This window comes from Centropristis striata, chromosome 24 (genome assembly GCF_030273125.1).
Source record: "Centropristis striata isolate RG_2023a ecotype Rhode Island chromosome 24, C.striata_1.0, whole genome shotgun sequence".
Classification (NCBI taxonomy): Eukaryota; Metazoa; Chordata; class Actinopteri; order Perciformes; family Serranidae; genus Centropristis; species Centropristis striata.
In genome coordinates, this window is record NC_081540.1 from 5,657,155 (window position 1) to 5,681,464 (window position 24,310).

Here is a 24,310-nt window from a genome sequence, read left to right on the forward strand (position 1 = left end):
CTGAAGTTGAGATTTATGACAAAAAACAGCCTTTGAGTAAACAGCCTTTAAACATTTTATACATTCTTAAGGGAAATTACTAAAAATATTGATTGTAATTCATAAAGAACATGTAAAACATAATATTGTGCAGGATTGTGCTGCAATAGAACGATCAGTTTTAGTGATGTTTTCTTTCCACTATATTGACAGAAAACATTCCTTGTGGATGTTTTAGTGAAATAATTTAATTTAAAAAAGTGACGTTTTTGCCTGTAGTGTCTCATCTTAAAACCCTCAGCTTGGCTCCAATCCTTTTTAATGCTTTTATTCTGAAATTGCATTACATAAAAGCACAAAACGGAGAGTTTTCTGCAGCTAAACTGATCCCATGCATTGAGTTGAAGTTCAAAGTTTTTTGCAGAAGGAAATCACCTTTTATCATTTCATAAATCAGAAATGCTGTTACAGTACAGTTAAATATACATCTAAATGTTTGCTTTGGATGTTTTCTTTCCACTATTCTGACATGTTAACATATTATGGGAGAAAAATAGATGAAATGACTTTTTTACCTGTCGTGTCTCACCTTAAAATCCTCAGCTTGGCTCCAGTAGTTTCTTTGTAATGCTTTTATTCTGAAAGTGCATTGCATAAAAGCACAAAACAAGAGTTTCCTGCAGCTAAACTGCTCCCGTGCATTGAGAAGAAAGCTTTTTATTGACTAAATATGTAAAAATCACCCCATCCATCACTCGTCCGTAACTCCGAAGCCTTAAATCTTTGTGCTGCGTGTTCGGTGACTGTGCACCATGAATGTAATGATCAGACGAGGAGAGTTTGAGCTGTTGGAGGTCTGTGATCATGTGAATGTACACTCTGTACTGTGACACTCTGATTTCAATACAAAAGTGTTTGTTTTATTAGCTTATAGAGTTATATTTGTCTCTATCAGCTCAGTATTGTTATGACTTGCTGTACACACACACACACACACACTGTGGGGCCGCCTGTACTGTTGTAAATACTCGATCTGTATTGCTGTGATGTAAAACAAATATTAAACCAGAGTCTGAGCCTTTTGTCACAGAAAAAAGGTTTATTTAAAAATAAAGTTATATCCCTCTTACTCGTCAAGGACTGTGAAAAGAAAAAAACCAAACAGAAACATGTTGTCGTTGCGTTATTCGCCCTCGGATCATCGATTCACACACTGATTGGAAAACAGAGATTGATACATGTTTGTTTGTTTGTTTGTTTGAGTGGAAGTTCATAACACAATGGAGACATTCGATGCTGAGGTTAACAAAGACAGATATGGTGACAACAAATCTGATAATCTGATCGACAGCATGCTGAGAAAAGGCCGGAAAATAAGAAAATAAGGCTTTTTTTACTGCAAATAAACCACCTGTTATTGAAAGTTTCAGCATCATACAGGATAACGTGGTCATATTCTATATTTCTCTAACTGAAATACTGGTGATTTTGGTCCAAACATGAGATTGTTGGCAATAACTAAAACTGCAGAATATAATTTAATTCATACTGTGAATGAAAGGATAACACCGCTGTTGCTTCTGAGGCTTAAATCAGCATTTTTTTTTTTAAAGTATTCAGATCTTTTACTGAAGTAAAAATACTGCAGATTTACTCCACTACAAGAAAAGAAATCCTGCAGCCAAAACTTACTGAACACAAAAAAGCATCAAAATGTACTTAAAGGTACCAAAAGTAAAGTACTTTACCTGCAGAATGCATCCTCTCCCATTGTTTTATATACTATAAATATATTATTTTATTGATGCATTTATGCAAGCTGCATTTTATTGTTGTCCTGGTACAACTAATTTAACTACTTATGAGGTATAATTTACAAAATAACATTAAATGTATCGTGTTTCTGAATGTAGTGGAGTAAAAAGACCAATATTTGCCTCTAAGTAAAGTCTTTACTCAGCAGGTTTTCTTGGTTTCTAGTCAAAACTATTCCTAATTTACTTTGCTTTTCCATGTGCATGTTTCTGGAATGCAATTACAGCTGGAGGAGAGTAATCTGATTACAATAAAACATGCAAATGTGCCTCTGTGAGCTGAGCACAAAAGCATCAAAATGTACTTAAAGTACTAAAAGTAAAAGTACTCGTCCTGCAGAATGGAGCCACTCAGACTGTTTTATATACTCTAAATATATTATTTTATTATTAGTATTGACGCATTTATGCAAGTTGCATTTTATTTTTGCCTGGGTAGGGCTAATTTGAACTACTTACAAGCTTTAACTTACTTTAATCATGTTTTTTTTGTTAAATCTTGACCTGAAAAGTAACTAAAGCTGTCAAATAAATGTAGTGGAGTAAAAAGTCTCCACTCAGCAGGTTTTTCGTGGATTCTCGTCAAAACTTTTCCTAATTACCTGGTAAAAAAAGACCAAATGATGCTTTTCTATTTCTGGAATCAAATTACAACTGCAGGACAGTAATCTGATTACAATCAAACATGCAAATGTGCCTCTGTGAGCTGAACGCTGGTGTTATCCTTTCTCTTCCAAACAAATCACAAGGTCTGGACTGATTACATTAACTGATTTTAATTGTATTAAATGATAATTAGATTAAAATGATGATTATTTCACTAGAATTGATTGAGGAAAGTTAAATTTGGGAGTGGAGGCTGAGTCACGAGTGTGTGAGCTGCCCGCTGATAATCAGAAACACAGAAAAAAGGCACATCATGTTGTTGCAAACACTAACTTGGCGGCAGATCACTGACCTGTTTACAAAAGTAAAAAACAGAGAAAACAGAAGAAGAGCAGTCTGAGCTGACACAGTGAGAGTACAGGTGAGTTCAGTCTGAATTTAACATAAAAAATGTGCAAAAAAAGAGAAATAAAAGCACAAAGTGTATGAGGCTGCTGCTGGCTTTTCACAATAAAACGTTTGTCTGCTGCTGTCCGTCTCTTAACGATTTGATATTTCAGCCTCATGCAAGTTTAAGTTTCTACCGTTTTAAGGAATAAAATGCTCTAATGCATGAAAAATAACTAATCTATGATGAATTTAAATATAATTTTTAGCCGGACAGAAGCAGACAAACTCCCTCTCTCTGTTTCATACACTTGAAGACAAGCAAGCTTATTTTTTTGAATTATTTTTGTTTAAATTACTCTCCATAAATAAAAATCTATAAAAGGAAACGAAAAAAAAAGAAAAGACACCCCTCCTATAAATAAAAAAACAGAGATTTCCAGCAAAACACAGAGTTAAAGATAAATCTGTATACAAAATAAATAAAGAAAACTTTTAAAACCCATATGAACAATATACAGTGTTACTAATATCTCATTAAACCTCTGCAGATAATTACTGTAGTGCATTTTTTTCCCATTCACCACATGAAACTACGAATTTGACTTTTTAAATCTTAATTTTTTTCTTCGCAAACCTGCAGGCAAATCAAACAGATCCTGACGACTGTGGAAAGGAAAAAAAAAAAAGGAGGAGATGCGAGGTCGGAGGAACGCTTTGTTGGCATGTTTTCGTTGCTTTAAAAAATTATTATTTATTTAACAGTTTGTGTTTACGGACATGTATGTTGTTCCTCTGCAGGCTGTGGAGTCTCAGCAGGTGTTGCCATGGTTACCGACGACGCTCTACCATCTACGACACGACGCCACGACGACCTACGACTCCGTGCAGCGACAGAGTCACGCTGCTTCTCTACTGGCCTTTTTCAGTTAAAAAGGTGCGATTTAAAAGTGAATGCATGACTGTTTTTTGTTGTTTTTTTTGTTTACAGTGGCAAGAAAAAGTATGTGAACCCTTTGAAATCACCTAGTTTTCTGCATTATTTTATCATAAAATGTGATCTGATCTGCATCTAAGTCCCAAGTTTGAACAAACACAACATGCTTAACCTAATACCACACAAAGAATTATAATATTTTATGTTTTTATTGAATCATGACTCAGGATGTCACGATTACAGATTTTCTTGATAGAGAAATAATCACGATATTAAGATTATCACTATTATATTTGCATTAATTAATTACACACTAGTATGAATAAGTTAAATCAACTCCTTATAGGTCTTATTTTTTATTCATTTCCCTCTTTGGATGCTCTTGTAAAGAAAATAATACAGCAACAACAAGTAATCAACAAGTACAAGAAAAAAAATGTTTAAGCTATTAAAATAATTTTAATAATTTCTTTGTCTAATCTTATGTGGCCAGATAAAAATATGTATCTATTATTTTGGTCCTTTAATTTGATTTTTAAATTACATTGCCACAAATAAATTAGTAATAAATGAAAGGGACTCACTCATTAATATGAGACATGTTTGGATTTATCTCACGTTGTGTTTGTCTAAACTTGGGACTTAGATGCAGATCAGATCACGTTTTATGACGAATTAATGCAGAAAATATAGGTAATTTCAAAGGGTTCACATACTTTTTCTTGCCCCTCCTCATGAGGGTTTAAAGTCTGGATGCGTTTGTGTGTCAGGATCCAGAATAAAAATCTAGAAGTCTAGAAGCTCTCATCACCAGAAGAGAGTTACAGTGTAAAACTGGGTTCTTGTTTAGCCGCCGTCTGTCAGGCCCTGTGTGTGTGTGTGTGTGTGTGTGTGTGTATATATGTGTGTGTATGTGTGTGTGTGTGTGTGTCTGTGTGTGTGTGTGTGTGTGTGTGTGTGTGGCCTCAGTCCAGTGCAAACTACCTAAAGATAAACAGTTTCAGCTTGAGGGCGGTGCATGGAGAGGGGGGGCGTTCTGAGTCTCCTTGGTGCGTCTCTGATATTTTCAGTCCACCAAGGAGCTTTAAAGTCCAAAGACGACTCCCTTTGTTCATTCAAGTAATGTTGCACGCTTCCGGGGCTCGTCGCCACCGCCAACGCCACCGCCGCCGCCTGGGGGGGGTGACGGATGCTCGCCGCTTCACCTCCAGCAGCTTGGAAAACAATAAATATGATGACCAGTCCCGTCTCCAAAAGAAAAAAGTCTCCCACGCTCCTCTCGCTGCTTCATCCTGTGATCACGCCGCCCCCCGCCTCGGCCTTGGCTCCGCCCCCGTCCCCGTCACCCCGTCCCGCCAGCCCGTGCTGCTGCTGCTATAGGCAGTCCTTGCAGAGCGCCACCTGGCCCTTCATGTAGTCGCGGCAGGGGCAGATGCGCCGCAGCGACTGGTGGGCGCCGGCGCAGCTGAACAGCAGCAGGTCGGACTGGAAGATGCAGTGGCGGCGAGTCTCGCTGTAGGCCGGGACCAGCGTGTCGGCGCTCGACTCCACCGTCTGACAGTCCACGCCGAACCTGGGACACGGGGACGGAGACAGTCAGTAACTACAGATGGAGATGCTGAAATCCTGCATATTCTACCTTTAATGTCTGTTTACTTATTTATGTTTCAGTCAGAGAGAAAAGAAGAGACTGAAGGAGCCTTGACCCATTTATTACAGTCAACAAACGGCGCCCTCTGGTGGTAAGTACACCACACTGCACTTAAGTAAAAAACAATTTAATGCACATACAGTCATGGAAAAAATTATTAGACCATTGTCTTTTTTAATTTCTTGTTCTAGTTCTTGTAATGCCTGGTGCAACTAAAGGTACATTTGTTTGGACAAAAATAATGATAACAACAAAAATAGCTGATAAGAGTTTAATTTAATATGATATCTACCATGGTTTTCTTGATAATAACCAAAATCATGATTAATAAAACCATGTTAAATGTCTAGATATCAGCTCTTAAATTAAACTCTTGTCAGCTATTTTAGTTGTTATTATTATATTTATCGAAACAGATGCACCTTTAGTTGTACCAGGCATTAAAATGAACAAATGCAATGAAGAAAACAAGGGTGGTCTAATAATTGACTGTATGAATTCAAACCTGTGGTGTGCTGCCCCCTAATGGACACTTTTAGAATAACTTGTGTCTGATTGCAGGGACATACATAATTGTGTTTGTTAAATAAAAATAAGCACATATTTTGGGCCACATTTTGAAATATTTGGCCCTTTTTTCATCTGAATCTTAGTCTATCTAAAGGACATTTTCAGAAATATTTTTATTCATGTTCCTTCTTTATTAATGTACCTGTCTTAGACACAAGTAGGGGAGCATCAAGGAACACCTTTTTAAAGTCCTTTTTCAATTTAACGATTCAGTTTTAAGCTTTTCCAGCACCTTTCAGCTGTTTATATTACATGTTTCTGTCCAGTACATACTGATTATTTGTATTTGTATGTATTTTCAGCACATTAAAGTGTTTGTGTGTGACTCACTTGGCCAGGTCCTTGTCCTTGTTGAGGTGCTGGAAGAAGGAGGGCTCACAGATGAGCTGCGCCTCCTGACACACCTGCTTACAGCTGCGGCCCGGGTCGGCCAGCTTCACCTGCAGAGCGCTGAGAGGAGGCCACATCACCTGACCGTGGCAGAAGTCCTGACCACACACACACACACAGCAGAGAGTGAGTTAATCCTGACTGCTCACATAAAGGACACGGCTGTTTAGTATCACAAGTCTTTTATGAAAAACACTTTAATTTTAATTACCAGAAATTATGGACATTTTTCCAGTAATATTATTTAGGTTACTGAATACAGCTTCATAATAATAAAACATAGATAAACCAGTTATAATATACTTTTATGCAAACACACAAGTACTTTGTGTTTATTATTGGTATCGGCTACTATTTTGTATATTAATGTTATTTTATAGTGTCAAAAATGGTTAAATTGTAAAATCCCTAAAGTCTGTTGATACATATTACAGTGTAATCTATCAAAAATGACAGAAAAACAACATATTTTTGAGATGTCCAAAATTTGGAAAAAGTCATACTATTATAGCATGTTGAAATTTTTCAAGAAAAAGTCATAAAATTTTCAAATGGCCCGAAACTCTCAAAATGGTCTTATTATAGTCTGTTGATATGTGTAGTAGCATTTTTTCCTCCAGAAATAACAAAAAACATCATATTTTGAGAAAAATAGTGGTACTGTGTTACCTGGTTCTCGATGAAGGCGTTGACTCTCTGCAGCATCCCCTCACAGGTGAACTCGTAGGGCAGGTAGGGCTCAATCTGATCACACAAACAGAGAAGATCACAAACATGATCAAACTGGAGCCTCAAGTCACTTTTCTCTGTTTCTTTGTGTGTGCAGGAAGGAAGACAAGGAGCCTGGACCAGCTGGACACGGACCACACAAAGACATTCTTCTGACAGCACCAGTTGATATGTCTAATACATTTACATTTAGTCATTTAGCAGACGCTTTTATCCAAGGCGACTTACAGGAAGAATAAAAGCAAACAATCAAGGTATAGCGCAATAAGAGCTATTAGTGCATCAATAAGTGCTAGTGACAATTCTTTGAGGAGTAGAATTATGGTGTGGTGCTAGGAGAGAAGATGCTCTCTGAAGGTCTTCAGGAGGTTTTTAAAGGTAAAGAGGGACGCCCCTGCTCTAGTAGGAACTGGTAGTGTGTTCCACCAGCGGGGAACAAGAAACGCAAAGAGTCTGGATTGTCTTGGACCAACGGGGGGCAGAGCCAGGCGCCGTTCATTGGAAGAGCGCAACGGTCGTGAGGTAGCATATGTCTGAATCAGGGCGTTCAGGTAGGTAGGAGCAGTACCGGAGACAACTTTGTAGGCCAGCATTAGAGATTTGAATTTGATGCTTTGGGCTGCAACAGGTAGCCAGTGGAGCTCAATGAGCAGCGGAGTGACATGTGACCTTTCTGGCTGGTTGTAGACCAGACACGCCGCCGCATTCTGGATCATCTGAAGCGGTTTTATTGTGCAGGCTGGCAGGCCTGTCAGGAGGGTGTTACAGTAGGCAAGTTCTGAGATGACAACAGCTTGTGTCAAGAGTTGAGTGGCATGTTGAGTTAGGTAAGGTCTGATTCTTCTGATGTTGTAAAGTGCAAAGCGGCATGACCGGGTAACTGAGGCGACATGAGTGGAAAAGGCGAGTTGGTCATCAATCATCACCCCTAAGTTTCGCACCACCTTGGTGGGTGAAAGACACAGGGAGTCAATCTTGATGTTGATGTTGTGGTGTATTGTAGGTTTAGCAGGGAGGACCAGCAGTTCAGTTTTTGAAAGGTTCAGCTGGAGGTGATGTGCCTTCATCCAAGTGGCTCCATGTCAGAGAGGCAGTCAGAGACCCGAGCAGAGACCGATGGGTCATCAGGAGGAAATGACCGATAGAGCTGAGTGTCATCTGCATAGCAGTGATAGGAAAAGCCATGTGAGTGGATAACCTGGCCCAGAGAGGTGGTGTAGATAGCGAATAGCAGGGGTCCCAGCACTGAGCCCTGGGGAACCCCTGTGGTGAGGAAATGCAAAGTAGACAACTGTCCATGCCAGGATACACTGAATGAGCGTCCTTTGAGGTAGGAATCAAACCAGGACAGAGCCAAGCCAGAGACGCCCATTTTAGAGAGAGTAGAGAGGAGGATGATGGGTAACTGAGTTAAACGCAGCTGACAAGTCAAGCAGAATGAGAACTGAGGACTTTGCTGCTGTTTTTGCTTCTTTTAAGGCTTCTGTCACAGACAACAGAGCAGTTTCAGTTGAGTGACCGCTTTTGAAACCAGATTGATTTGGATCAAGAAGTAGGAGGAATTCTGAAAGTTGCTTAGCGACCGCCCGTTCAATAGTTTTGGATAAGAATGGAAGAAGTGAGACAGGATGATAGTTCTTGACTTCAGCAGGGTTGAGAGAGGGTTTCTTGAGAAGAGGTGTTACCTGAGCTGCTTTGAATGCAGTGGGAAAAGTGCCGGAGGACAGTGAGGCGTTAATCACATGTGTGACAGCTGGCGTGATGGTTGAGCAAATGGACTGAAGAAGGTTTGTTGGTATAGGGTCCAACGAGCATGTAGTAGGACGGCTACATGTCAACAGTTTGGATACCTCACTCTCAGAGAGGGGTGTAAAGCCAGAAAATGTGGTGCTAGCAACTGATTCAGTGCCGCCCAGCTGAGATACAGGAAGACATGTAGTAGGACTTCTACATGTCACAGTATTAGGAGTCGGGTGGGGGTCAGAGATTTGGCTGCTAATTGCTGCAACTTTGCCTGTAAAAAAGGATGCAAATGTGTCTGCGGTGAGGCAGGTAGGAGGGGGAGGAGGTGGAGGGTTGAGTAGTGATTTGAATGTGGAAAAGAGTTTCCGGGTGTCAGTGACACTGTTGACGTTGTAAAAAGCTGTCTTTGCAGTGGTGATGCTGCCTGAGAAGTAGGACAATAGTGTGAGATAGTTTATGAGATCGTCGGCAAGTTTGGATTTGAGCCATTTTCTTTCAGCAGCTCAGAGCTTGGTACGCTGTGATCGGAGGGTATCAGTCAACCATGGGTGGGATTGGTTGGGTTGAGCAGGCCTTGTAGATAAAGGACATAGCCTATTCAGACATGAGTTCAGAGTAGAGCAGAGTGAGTCAGTGGCATCATTAGCCTTCAGAGAGGAGAATGTGCTGAGTGGAGGCAGGGCAGAGGAGACAATAGAGGAGGAGTGGGCTGGGATAAGTTCTGGAGGTTACGGCAGAATGTAACCATTGGTGCAGGAGCAGAGGGTTGCTCTGGTAGAGTGACATTAAACTGGGTAAAAAAGCGATTTGTTATTATGCTGTGATTGGAATTGAACGCGGCTGTTCTCGCATTCTCTACCAGAGCTGTGAATGGTTGGAATTTCCAATTGAATTGCTCACACCTGGGAGTTGTTGCCAACCATAGATGACCACTTAATTGCTCACTTGCCCTCGCAGAGATGAATTCTCAGAATTCAGAAAGGAATGCAGATTTAGGCTAATCACATAAAATATTCAGGGAGATTCAGACCGCCCCAGCTGAAAACCTCTTACTGCCCAGTCAGTATAGGTTTTTAGTGAATTTCTGTATATGTTGCCAGTATATACTTTAGGGTTGTCAAAAGTGTCGATGCTCAAAAAAGTATCAATACTTAAATGTTGTATCCAGATACAATACTCATTTTCAAAAGTATCGATAACTAGCCAAGGAATGACCACTTAAGTTATTGTTATTTTTTTTTAATCAGGCTTGCCTAATATTGTGCTCAGCATACAACCTCAAAATATTGTTCTAATTGTTATTGTTTATTGTATTTATTTATTTATTTATTTTTTGCACTTCCTCAGACCTGAAGCTTTTATCATTGTTGCAGTTTCTTTTTGCACAACTGTTTTTTATTAAAAACATTTCACCTGTGGTTCTGTTCATTTTAACATGTTGCATTTTTCCTGTTAATAAAAATATTTCTGTTCAATTTTGGAGGTCTTTGTTTTTATCCTTCTGGTATCAAAAATGGTATCGAGTATCGAATATTTTCCTGCGTACCAGTATAAAGTTGAAAATTTTGGTCTCGTGACAACCCTAATATACTTTCGCTTCTCTCAATGCAACGCAAAAAATAACATTAGAAAAAAATATAGTAAATAATATGTAACAACAGTATAATATGCCTACAACAAATCGTATTACATTTTCTGTTGATTTTATTGTCATTTATCTCTCAGAAACAACATGGGGACACGGCCCCCACCGTCACCTCTTGACCCCAGGGTCAAAGCACTTGGCTACTCGTCCTCGTCTCTAACTCTTCGTTGTGAATGTTAAACCTCAAAATTCACCACACCTTATGGGTATCGAACCAACAACCTTCAGTCTTCAAACTAGTCATCTATCTCTCTGAGCTATCTGCTCTGATGGTGTAGTGGTATAGTTTCTCCAGAAATAACAGAAAAACACCATATTTTGAGATGTGCGAAATTTGACCACAAAAAAAGTCATGCTATAGCATATTGCAATTGTGGGTGAAAAAGAAAAGAAACAAATACAATTTTCAAACAACCCAAAACTCACAAAACTGTCTTGTTATAGTCTGTTGCTACGTGTAGTATGGTGGCTTTCCAGAAATAACAATAAACACCATATTACACCATATCTTTGCATCCAATACAAAATGAGAACAGAAAGTGTTTATTATGAGACAGTTTCATGTCTTTTTACAGCATCTTTTCTGTATCGGTGCAGACATTTCATGAGGAAAATCTTCTTTTTCTGCGGCTGAACTGAGGGGTTAGACCGCTCCACAGCTATCTGTTTACAGTCTTAAACATTGTTACAAAATCAATAAAAACAGGAGTGATTTCTCCGTGTTTACCTTCTGGCTGAGGATGGAGCGGATGGCCCTCTCCACCTCGGCGGAGTTCTCGATGTCCACGGTCCAGACGTGCGGCTGCCCGATATACACCTCAGCGTACGGGTGCTGGGAGGTCAGCTGCAGACAGCAGAGAGGACGGAGAGGACGGAGAGGTGAGGACAAAACAAACAGCATTTAGAAACATCAAACGTCTGCAGGGTGGAACCTGGTCCTCTCACCTCTCTCAGCGTGGGTTTGCCCTTGAAGAAGTCGGTGTTCTTGCTGCTCTTCGGAGGGTTGAACTTGGGGTTGAGGAAGGCGCAGCCGTTGGCGATGGCCTCCAGTGGGGCCGGGCCCTCGTAGGGGAAGGACAGACCCACAAACAGCTGCAGGGACACAAATATCAAGACGTTTATCAGCTTTGTTAAAAATGGTCAAATTTTAAAATGCCTAAAAAAATGCTAAAAATTCTCTTATTACAGTCTGTTGATACTCGTGGTAGGGTGGCTTTTCCAGAAATAACAAAAAAAACCAATGTCAAAAATATGATGAAATAAAAAAGTCATACTATAGGATGTAAAAAAAGGAGGAAAAAAAGAAAAAAAAATCATAAAAAATGTCTTATTATATTCTGTTGATACAAAACACAATTTTTTTCCCAATTTTTTGGAAAAAAGTCATACTATATAACATGTTGATTTTTGTCTATAATGATCAAATTTTAAATGACATAACACCATATTTTGAGGTTTCAAAAATTAAATAAAAAAAAAAGTCATTATAGCATGTCCAAGTTTTTGGGGGAAAAAGTCCCCAAAAAATTAAATGCACTTAAATTCTCAAAACTGTCTTATTATAGTCTGTTGATACATGTAGTAGTATATTTTTCCATAAATTACATAAAAACACCATAATTTGAGGTGTCCAAAATTTGGGTAAAAAAAAGTCATACTGTAGCATGTCGATTTTTGTCACAAATTGTTACATTTTAAAATGCCTAAAAATGCTCGTAGGAGAAGGACGGACCCACAAACAGCTGCAGGGGAGACAAATATTAAGACACTTATCAGCTTCAAAATGCATCTTTTAGAATAAAGGTAAAGATAGTGCTTCGACTCTACATGAGGATGATAAAGGATTAAAATATAACCTCGATATGACTTCATTAATGTTAGTAAAACTCTGTTCACACAGGAAGGAAAAAAACCGAGGGTAGGGAAAGTTGACCCAAAGTGTTGAGGAGTTTCTGCTGTTTGCTGATAGCAGCAGTTAGCTCCTGTTGAAGCAAACCTCCCATGTTATCAGCACAAAATACAGTCGAGGCAGCAAATTTTCTCCAGAAAACAAAAGGAGGAAAAACAAGCAGAAACGTATGAAGCAGCACTCTAGTGTTTATTCCTCCCAGAGGCCGGGCGGCTGCAGGGGAGGACTGCAGAAAACTGAAGAGAAGCTCAACGAGAAAACAGCTACAGAACATAACCCAAAGACACATTCTTCTTGTTTAGCTGCATGTGGAGGTAATTGATTCTTAACATTAGTTCATAAAGTTATTTTCAAACGGCAAGTTAGCCAATTAACAGCCAGATCAGCTGGATATTATCACCTCAAAACTATATTTTGCTGCATTAGCTGGAGATAGATTTGTCCACATAAGAAACTAACTAATGCTGATTTAAAACACTATTTAATCAAAAACAGACACATCCAATAATAATATGGGGGGGGGGGACTTTAAGAAAAAGTCAATAACCTTGCACCAGTTTCTTATAAATGTAAATGATGGAAGACAAAATCCTTGTCAAAGCTGTATTCTAAACCTCAAATAAACTCAGAATAATCCTGCTGCAGATTTAGTATAAAACATGAGGAGTTAATACAGCAGGTGAGCTCTTTCTATGTACGTCGGGTCATGCAAATGTACAAAATATGAACCTTTTTACTTAAAAATGCACATTAAATAATAAGAAGCCATTGAGAAAGATATTTAAAATTTAAGTTTCTTCTCCCACTGTCCTGCTCACACACTTTACGTAAATACTGGACATACAAAGAACAAGCGGGGCTCTAATTAGAGGTTCACTCCTCCTGGTTGGGCAAATATTTGCGAGGTAGTTGCAGCATGAGGAGGAGGAGGTGGAGGAGAGAGGGAGGGAGCGAGAGAGGAGGTGGAGGAGAGAGGGAGGGAGCGAGAGAGGAGGAGGAGGAGGAGGCATTGGACCAGCGGCTCATTTACTGGAGGGTCAGAGCTGGCAGGCTACAATGGCTCTTCTGTGTGCGATTGTACTGACCAGTGAGTGTGTGTGTGTGTGTGTGTGTGTGTGTGTGTGTTAGTTACACTTTCTTACACACACAATGCTTGCTGTAGCGTGTGTGTGTGTGCACTTGAATAATGAAGCGTGGGCTGGTATTTATGCTCGTCATGTGTGCAACATGTTTCTGATGAACTGCCAGTTTCAGGCTGCAGCCAGCAGGTGGCAGCAAAGCACACATCTTTATCTTCTGTGTGTGTTTGTGTGTGCATGCAAGAGCTGCTCAATGCCGAGAAACAGTCGACCACTATTTATAGGGAGCGAGGAGGAGAGGAGGAGAGGAGGGGAGGGTGCAGAGACAGAGAGGGAGCCTCTATGGTGCAAATGAATGAATGATGCCTACATCTCCTGTGTGACTGCTACAGATTTAGAAAGAGGAATCAATAAGAAGCGATGCTTTTACCTGAAAGCTCATGATTAGTAAGGTCTGTGAGGATTAGTGCCGCACACAAGAGACGTTACAGGATCCAGTGATCCACATCAGAGCTGCTCTTCTATTGATTTCTCTTAATTAATATCCTGATCAGAAATCTTTGCAGCATGCATGTGCAAAAACTCACGACTGTTCACATGTCAGAGTCATCTCAGATGCTGTTTTGCATGATTTCTGCACAATTGCAAATAAAGATCAAGCTACACTGATATTGTTAGTATTATAATATATAATCTAGCTCTAACTCTGCATATTAAAGTCCAAAAGTCAAAGTGATAATTACTTATCATGCTTCAACGCAGATTTTTTTGGCATTGAGATAAATAAGAAAAATAAAAAGAAGAAAATAACATTTTGCTCTCCTACATGTAGCCCACAAAGGATTAGAATATATATTTACTTCCTGTTCTATTTATTTGTCTACATTTATATCCTGATCAGAAATCTTTGCAGAATGCATGTGCAAAAATTCATTTCAGATGCTGTTTTGCATGATTTTTGCACAATTGCACATAAAGATCACACTACACTGATATTGTTAGTATTAATATACTTAATATAGTCAAGGAGATGATTAATTCTAATGAAATATTCAGCTTCAATGCAGATTTTTTGGCATTTAGCCTTTTAAAAATAACATTTTGCCCTCCTTCTTGCAGCACAGAACGGATAGAATATTGATCTGAAAAAACACCCTATTAACATGCTTCCTGTTCTATTGATTTGTCTACATTTATCCATTCATCCTGATCAGAAATCTTTGCAGCATGTATGTGCAAAAACTCGCCGCTCTGAACCAGATAGCTGCTGCTCAGCTTCAGGGTTGCTGCACAATTGCACATAAAAGATCAGGCTACACTAATATTGTTCGTATTATAATATACATAGAATGAGATTTAAATTCTATCTCAGCATTTTCAGCAAGTCCAAAAGTCAAATTTTATTGAGGAAGATTGATGTAATCATTTGTGTTTTTATCTAATGAAACATTCAGCTTTAATCCAGATATTTTGGCCATTTCTCTCAAAATACGCCTTATTAACATGCTTCATAATGAGACATAGTTTGGACAATATACAGCTTGTTTACAGCTTCTGAAAGCTGAAAATCTGCTGTTTTCAAAACAGTATAACACTCATATGTTCTGTAAAAATATGATTATGAAATATTGATTTTTTTAGCGTGGGCTCTCTGGATGGGCGATCCAGCAGCGATCTAACAGCTCCATAAATTACTTTATTAAAACCACAAAAACAAAATCTATTTCAGCTCTAACTCTATTATAGCAGCAGGTTCATTTGGGACGTTGTTGCCAAGGTTACGGCCCCGTCCTCTGCATCACCGGTCACATTTAGAGTTAAAAAGAAAAACATGCATCATTTGAAATGTTCTAATATATTTTATTGCTATTTCTGTTGGAGCATTATGTTGCTGTGAGCCTGAAGGCAGGATTATTATTTCATCATCGTTTTATGGCCTTATTGGATTAGCTGCTGCCTACATGCATTTATGCTGACGAAACTGATGATATATTCATTTAGGAAAGTTGTTTAATAACTAATGACAAACTCATTTAATCCAGTGAATCACTTTTATACAAACTGAGGATTTTGTTTGAGCATTTTTTTAATATTTAGACGTTCAAACGCCTCAATGAAAACTCAGAATTTGCAAAAATGACGTGCATGCAAATGATGCCGAACCCTAAAGCATAGAGTGTTTTCACTACTTTATGAGCAGCGGAAGAGTCAGAGATCCTTTACTTACTAAGTATCAGCATCAAAATGTACTGAAAGTATCAAAAAGTAAAAGTATTTATCATGTTTTTTATGTTAAATCTCGTCTGAAAAGTAACTTAACTGTTGTTGCTAAATGCAGTGAGTTAAAAGTCCAATATCTGCATCAAAATGTAGCGAAGTAGAAGTATAAAATGGAAATACTCGTTAACCTTATAAAGCCTGAACCGTGAAATAATTGCCAGAAAATTCTAAATTTTCAAAACTGGAGTTTTTGTTGAACCAGCTAACATTTTTTTAAATTCAATATCAATTTTCATATATGAATTAAATTTGGATCATATTTGATACATCAGGTCTTTTTGTGCAATTTGTTGCTCACAATTTGCTTTTCTTGAACTCACATAATCACATAAAACCTAATATTTTCAACCAAATAAAACTTTGACTTTCCTTTTAACATTTTCCTCAAACATACAAAATATTTTTTTCCATATAAAACAACATCATACATCTGCTGTTATGAAGTTTTCACGCAGCAATGACAGATCCACCAGTGGAACCAGCAAATAATTTTTGTTACATCTGGTATTTTTGTGAAATTTGTTGCTGAGTTTTTTTAATCATCAATTCATGTATTCATCAGGTTTTTCAGGAAAAAAAATATCACACTGACTTTGGCTTTGTAGGATTAAAGACGTGCAGGTGAGTTGAGACTGTGAGTGTGAATTGTTTGCGTCAGCAGGGACGACGGCTGCAGCACCACCGTGACCCCAGTTATGATAAGCGGTTACGGATAATGAATAAATGAATACACCATTAGTGTTTCAATTCTTACATAAGGTAGCAGCTCACAGAAGCTTTAGCAGTTAATGCCAGCTGTCTGTCAGGGGGGAGAGTGAGAGCACAAAGAGAAATTGGCCGTGACTCAACAAAGAAGAGCTCCACCTGAACATCACATAAAATCACCACACGGACACAAAGACTCTCAGGATGACGCCTTCTGTAAGTTTGCAGAGGATTACATGCAAATGTCTGTTAGGGGCCGACGGGACAGAAGGATGATGAAATAACAAAGAGCCTGAAACACTAACTAGTGCATGCAACACAAGCTCCTTTGTTTCCAACTCTTCTATGTGACATTTTGCACGCATGCACGCAGCTTTAGCTCTATATTATGCAGCCATTAAGGCCCCTTCAACAGGGTTACATGTTATAGTTTTGGCTCAGTTTGTTTGCAGGATTCCAGATAAACTACTGGCGCAACTGCCATGAAACCTGGTTGAAAGGTGAAGCATGGACCAAGGAAGAACCTCATAAATTGATAATAAATGTATTATTTTTCACTTTCAAGATATTGAAGTCACCGTCAACACTCTGGGCCATATAATACAACATATCTGAATGAAGGGAATGCAAAAAATCACATAGAAGATTTGGAAATAAAGAAACTTGTGTTGCATGCATTAATCCTGGTTGTAAGAGCCATTTTGCTTTAATTGGTTATTTGTTTGTTTGTTTGCGCCGCCCACCACCGGGTGGAGAAGAGCGCTCATTATGGATTCTGAGGTCATGAGTTAATATAAGTCACCGGTGTATGACTGATTGTTGTTGAGATGCCCGAGAGGCACACAGTTTTTTGACCGCAGAAATGTGATGTATACGTTGGAAATATAAGTTTATTTGTTTAAGAAAGAAGTATATATTTGTTTGGAAACATTATAATAAACTGAGTTAATGGATATACGTAAAGTGGACATTTCATTTGTGCGCGTAAATTACTATAAACGGGATCTCATCATAATAGTGGCATCTTTTTTGAGTAGCAATCGGGTCACTACACTGGTGTTATAACTATAATTAGGAAATGATGCATTAAACTGTTTTGTGCTGCAGCGTTGAAACATAGAAAGACAAAAGCTTTAGGATGAGGACTGACTGAAAGTTTTTGGCTGCACTAAGTCTCTTTTAGCTCAATTAGCTCGGGGTTTCCCCTCAATCCAATTAAGACTAAGACAGAGCTCGAACTGAACCTGAAGCTCTGATAGCAGGGAGGAAATCCTGCACAATAGATGTGCTGCAGGGCCTTCTTAACCCAACCTGTCTGCCTACAAACTAATGCAGTTAGTTAATGATGTGCTCCTCGGCCTCGCTGGGTTCCTCCTGGAGGGAATTCATTTCCCCTGAATTTTCTGGAGCTGCCCATTGCTTTAGGGAATAGAATTAAAATTACATGGTCCTCAAAACAGCCTGCCAACAACGTGTGCAGAAGGTGAAAAGCATCATTAGTGCTGGCAATGAGAGATGGAGTCTGTCTCTTGGCTCCAGTCGGCTTCCTTTTCAGAAGACGAAGGTGGGAGAGAGCTTCGATTTCTGCAGCCTCTGAAAGCAGAAGCCTTCCCATCAGAGAGAGAGAGGGGAAGGAGACATCAGACGAGAGCTGGGGCAGCACAACAAAGTCCAACAGAGTCATAGATCACCATCCAGACAGTTATAGAGAAAAAAGATGGATTGAGATTTAAACCCTCTTTGTACTGGAAAGATTCTGAACATTGCTCCAGCCAAAAAAAAAAATGAGTCTCGGCTTCCAAACGCAGCTCTGAGCTGAGCACCTACAACCACATAGGTGCATTCAGCAGTGGAGCGGATCATTAAAGTGCCGAAAACAACTTGCCAAGACCAAAGAGGAAGCTACACACACACACACACACGCGCTGGTGCCAGAGAGTTCTGCACAGAGAATGGAGAGAATTTAGATTCGCTAGATTTCTGCAGCCTGGCAGGTTAAAAGGATGCTTTGAATTGTTGAAGTGGGGTTGTGTGAGGTACTCATCCATACTCGGTGTATGGGCCACGGCTCGGAGGAGCAGGACGGAGTGCAGGAGCTAAGCAATGTACTGCAATAAGTGTCAGACAGAGACAGTCAAGGAACTAAGGCTGTAAGCTGTAAGCTCTCTTTACAGCCACCAGACTTCTTTGACAAAAACAGTCATTTTACCTCACAAAAGAGGAAAGCTGCTGCTCTATCGCTGCCTCCATCAGTTAGTTTGTTTTTGTGAACTACAGTACAGGCCAAAAGTTTGGACACACCCATCTCATTCAATGCGTTTTTCTTTATTTTTATGACTATTTACATTGTAGATTCTCACTGAAGGCATCAAAACTATGAATAAACACATATGGAATTATGTACTTAACAAAAAAAGTGTGAAATAACTGAAAACATGTCTTGTATTTTAGATTCCTCAAAGTAGCCACCCTTTGCTTACTAGAATATAAGACATGTTTTCAGTTATTTCACACTTTTTTGTTAAGTACATAATTCCACATGTGTTCATTAATAGTTTTGATGAATTTACAATGTCAATAGTCATGAAAATAAAGGAAAAACATTGAATGAGAAGGTGTGTCCAAACTTTTGGCCTGTACTGTAAATGTGTTGTTTTAGCTCCTGTTTTCCTTGGAAGCTTTTAACAACAATGTGGCTGAAATGTTGAGCTTCTGATGGATTTAATTGGCCGATAGGTTTCCCATCTAAAACCACATGTAATGAGAGGATACGAAGTTGTACTGAATCACGTGAGAGTTAAACGAATAGTTTTTCAAGTGAGGATGTGTGGGATAGATGGGGGCTGCAAGATAAATGTATTTTAGCCACCTTAAAAAAACGATTTAAGTCTATAAATTTAAGGAAGTGTCACCACTTTACAGAGGAACCGAGGTCGCTCTGTGCTCTCTTTACAGCCACCAGACTCCTTTGACAAAAACAATATTTTTGTGAACTGAATGTGTTGTTTCACCTCCTGTTTTCCTTGGAAGCTCTTAGACAACAATGTGGCTGAAATGTTGGGCTTCTGATGGATTTAATTGGCCTATAGGTTTTCCATCGAAAACCACATGTAATGAGAGGATACGGAAGTTATACTGCATCACATGAGAGCTAACGGAATAGTTTTTCTAGTGAAAATTTAAGGAAGTGTCACCACTTTACAGGGGAACTGAGGTCGCTGTGTGCTCTCTTTAAAGCCACCAGACTCCTTTGACAAAAACAGTAATTTTTACGTCACAAAAGAGGGGAGCTGCTGCTCTATCGCTGCCTCCATCAGTTAGTTGCTTGTGTTTCTGTGTAACTTTGATGAATCCGAACTAACCCTTTAAACACCAAAGTCTCATCAATAACCCAAAAACCAACTGATGGAGGCTGTGGTAGAGGAGCAACTACTGTCTTCTGAGAGGTAAAATTTGTGTTTTTGCTAAAGGAGTCTGGTAGCTATGAAGACAGATTAAACAGGGCTGTCTGACGGCAAGATAAAGATGTATATATACACTTAAACTGATTTTCTTAGGTGGCTAAAATACATTTACTCTGCTGCTCCGTGCACGGCAGTACAGATTTTATCTTCCAGGCCAAAATCACATAATGACACAAAGAAATGAACAGATCAAGGCAGCAGCAGAGGTAAAATGACGAAGAGAGCATCGAGCAGCTTGTAAAGTGGTGACAATTCTTTAAATATATACAGTTAAATCTACTCTACTGTGGATCCCTCATGAAACCTCACTTTAACTATTAACTATTACTATTCCTTTAACTCTCACATCATAAAGTCTAACTCTTATATCTTGTCATTTCATGTGGTTCTGCATGGAAAACCCATAAGCCAATTAAATCCCTGAAAAGCCAAACATTTGAGCCACATTGTTATTTAGGAGCTTCCTTGTTGTCGGCATAGTTTTCCTCCAACTCTGACTGTTACCTGCAATCAGGCTGCTGCAGCTAATTGGCCTCGCGGGGTTTAACTATCGACAGAGTGAATAGTAAAAACACTCGGAGCGTGGAGGCGCTTCTCTGTTGCTTTTTGGCGCCTGACATTTGATTTTCTCTCAAACTAAATTTCCTGAAATAAACTGTGACGGGCTGTTCTGCACCGGGGGAATAGTGTCAGTGATCAAACCGCTGAAGTGAAGCAAAGCTCTGCTGCGTCATGTTACAGCACGCTCATGGACTCAAACCTGTTTGATTTTTGTTGCTGTATTTCTGTCTCTCTACCTGCTTAATTGCCTCCTCTGGTTCGTCTAACATGTATTCCCCCTCAAAACTCCTTTTTTTTAATGTTTCTCTCCAGCTTGTCATTATATTCTGCAGAGTGGAGAACAAACAGGTCCTGTGGCAGGTGCAGGCATTAGAAAAATCAAGAACAAACAGCCTTCAACATGACTCTGACGTGTGCAGAGGAGCAAGTTTTTGCATATACATGCTGCAAAGCTTTGTGATCAGGATGAATGGATAAATGTGGATGAATGTAGACAAATCAATAGAACAGGAAGAATGATAAAAGGGTGTTTTTTTAGAGAAATATTCTATCCTTTGTGGGCTGCAAGTAGAAGAGCAAAATGTTTTTTTGTACAAGGCTAAATGCCAAAAAATCTGGACTGAAGTTGAATATCTTATTTGATCAACACAAATGATTACACTGACCTTTTTCAATAAAATGTGACTTTTGGAATAAGTATTGAAAGCAGGACCTTTTACTTGTAGTGGAGTACTTTCACAGTGTGTATTCGTACCTCCCCTCCTCTTCATCATCTACCTCCTTCCCCTCGGCAATATCTTCCGCAAATTTAACATTCACTTCCACTGCTATGCCGATGACACCCAGCTCTACCTCACCACTAAACCCTCGTCCTCTATTCCGCCCACCTCCCTCACCGATTGCATCTCTGAAATAAGAACCTGGCTCACCTCAAACTTCCTTAAATTAAACCGTGATAAAACAGAGGTTCTCCTCATTGGCACAAAATCCACTCTATCCAAAACCGACAGCTTTCCCTCAACATCGACAACTCCTCTGTTACACCATCCGCCCAGGTTAAGGGTCTGGGTGTCATCCTTGACAGTACACTATCCTTTCAATCCCACATCAACAACATTACCCGGTCTGCCTACTTCCATCTACGAAACATTAATCGCCTCCACCCCTCCCTAACGTCCACAGCCTCGTCACTTCCTGTCTCGATTACTGCAACTCTCTCCTCTTTGGCCTCCCTCACAAGTCACTCCATAAGCTTCAACTGTCAAACTTCAATCAATCTGTTTAAAACTGCTTATTCCCTCTGATCACAATTACCCTGTCCAATCTATCTTTTTTATTGTATTGTTATTAATTCTGTGTATTTTATTGTATTTTATTGCTGTTTCTTTTCTATCTTTTTTGTACGGTGTCCTTGAGTGCCAAGAAAGGCGCCTCCAAATAATATGTATTATTATTATTATTATTATTATTATTATTATTATTATTATTATTATTATTATTATTAATCTGAGTACTTCTTCTATCACTGCTGAGATTCATGAGGATGAAGAACAAGACAGCTCTGTTTGCACGTCTTGTTTTGTTTCTGTCTCAGCAGCGTTTGAATTGAGATTTAGTGCAGATGGAAAGTCTTGCATCAGTTTGAGGTAACCTGCTCTCCACTTCACAGCCGGCAGCTCTGCCACCAAACAAAGCTAATTGTGTGAAACAGCTCCACACACACACACATTCTGTGAACATGTGAAGTGTTGAGATGTTGAGCTGAGAGCCGGCTCCGCGCGGTACGACCCGGCCGGCCTGCACACTGTCCTCGTCTTTGTGAGTGAGAGGCGTTTGAGCAGTGAGAGGAGGAGACGAGTCATGACGTGAATGGAGAAAGCAGAACAGACTCAAGGACTGTCCACAGAAAGACGCTTCGCTCTCAACAACGTCTAGTTTCAGGGTCTAACTTTAACTCTCAGTCACTGAAATATGCTTAGGCCTGTCAAGATAATTACTATATCGACTTATTGTTCGATATATAAAAATGGACATTTTCTAGACTCAATATATTGTCGTTTACATACATGACATTTTGTGCTTTTCTGTGTTGTGTTTAAAGTAATGCTGCAGATGTTTGACAGGCAGTAAGAATTGCCAAAAAAGAGCTACATTTCCCAAGCAGCAATTGTTTATATGCTGTTTATATGTTATTTTAATAATAAAATAATTTTTTGGTAATTTTACATCTTTTTTAGTAATTTTACGTCTTTTTTTAAAGTAATTTGACATTTTTTGGTAATTTGACATTTTTTTAGTCATATTAAGTCTATTTTTGTTCATTTAAATCTTTTTTAGTAATTTTACAGGGGTTTTTTTGGTAATTAAACGTCTTTTTTTCTTCATTTTACGTCTTTTTTTAGTACATTTCTATAAAACATGATGTTTTCAAAACAGACACATAATGAATAATCCATGTAACAATACTTAAAAAAAATGCATGTTCAGACTGATGATTTTACCTAAAAGCTTTAAAATCATGTGGATGCTACACTGACTTGAAGTAGCAGGAATGGTGCCTTTTTTTATTCCAGCTCTGTGCCCTGAACCTCTGTTTTTGCACTATGTAACAAAAGCAAGGGTGGTCTAATAATTTTTTCCATGACTGTTTAATCACAGATATATGCTTAACTATTACTGTTACGAGTGTTCTCAGGTAGTTTCCTGCCCTGTGCTCGGTGTGTGAAAGGAAAGTGTGTCCTCAATATTCTGCAGGTTCGCTCGGTCAAAGTCATTGAAAAAAATATCAAAGGAGAAAGTGTGGGAGTTGGATTGTGGCTTGTATAGCCGTCTAATAAGCTCCCAACCCTCACTCTTTTATTTCCCTGCAGGCTCTTTTCATGCGAGATCATTTACAGCTGTGGCGGCTCACCTTGGTCTCTCGGAGGAGGAACTGCAGGTCCCGGCCGCTCAGGATGCCGTGGTTCTTGACGTAGCTGGGGAGGTGCACGGTGCTGGTGCCGTGCACGGTGCCGTGCACCTCCATGTAGCTGTGGATGATGTCCAGGTATTTCTTCTTGTCCTGGAACAAACAGAGACATGCATGCAGTTATTTTATCTGTTAAATCTTCAGTTTCTGATATATATACGGTGTATAAAAGAGGGTGAAAATGCCACCTGCTGCTGCAAAATACTCACATAAATTGAAATTAATTAAGTCAATTTCAGGTTATTTAGTTTAAGGCGAGACTCTGCAGGCAGAAACAGAGTGAGCACATCAGCTAACGAGCCTCCTCACTCATTTATCATATTGTCATACTTTAAGATCATATTGTGGAAAGAAAACATCCAAAACAAACATTTCTGTGTATATTGGACTTTATTTAGTAGATTTCTAATTCATTTCTCCCACTCTCCTGCACAATATTATGTGTTTTACATGTTCTATATGAATTAAATTCAATATTTTGTCTTCAAAAAGTCATTTCAATTAAGAATGTATAAAAACCTTTAAAGGTCGTTTTCTCAAAACAAGTTTTTTCTCATAAATCTCAAATTCAGCTCCACTAACAAACACCAAACTGACCAGTTTTATTACTAACTAGATTCACTCATTCAGACCCTGATTTATACAACCTTTGTTTCATAAAAACATGGTAAAAATAGATTTTTTTGGGTCCTGGAAATATATGCAAATAAGTGAATATCTAATAAATTTACACCCAATTTGCATATCTGAACATAAAATTATAGAAAACTTGCAATGCAGGAAGATATTGTCTTGTTTTAAATACCAAATTGAGGAAGTTTGATAGTGATATCTATAACTTTTAAAAATGACCCTATTCACCAGTCGTGTCCAATCCAGTGAGAATAAAGTGG

General features: G+C 39.0%; 1 protein-coding gene across 2 annotated transcripts in view; it reads right to left on the reverse strand.

Moving 5' to 3' along the window:
* Positions 1 to 1,068: 1,068 nt before the first annotated feature.
* The window catches only part of mgat5 (alpha-1,6-mannosylglycoprotein 6-beta-N-acetylglucosaminyltransferase), a 137,070-nt gene continuing 113,828 nt past the window's right edge, over positions 1,069 to 24,310 (reverse strand). For both annotated transcript variants that reach the window (XM_059328196.1, XM_059328195.1), the window contains exons 12-17: positions 23,361 to 23,510; positions 11,397 to 11,543; positions 11,179 to 11,295; positions 7,004 to 7,078; positions 6,275 to 6,432; positions 1,069 to 5,296 (exon numbers count right to left, since the gene is read on the reverse strand). In XM_059328196.1, the coding sequence (XP_059184179.1) occupies positions 5,098 to 5,296; positions 6,275 to 6,432; positions 7,004 to 7,078; positions 11,179 to 11,295; positions 11,397 to 11,543; positions 23,361 to 23,510 (846 nt within the window). In that variant the 3' untranslated portion in view covers positions 1,069 to 5,097. The remainder of the gene's footprint in view (positions 5,297 to 6,274; positions 6,433 to 7,003; positions 7,079 to 11,178; positions 11,296 to 11,396; positions 11,544 to 23,360; positions 23,511 to 24,310) is intronic.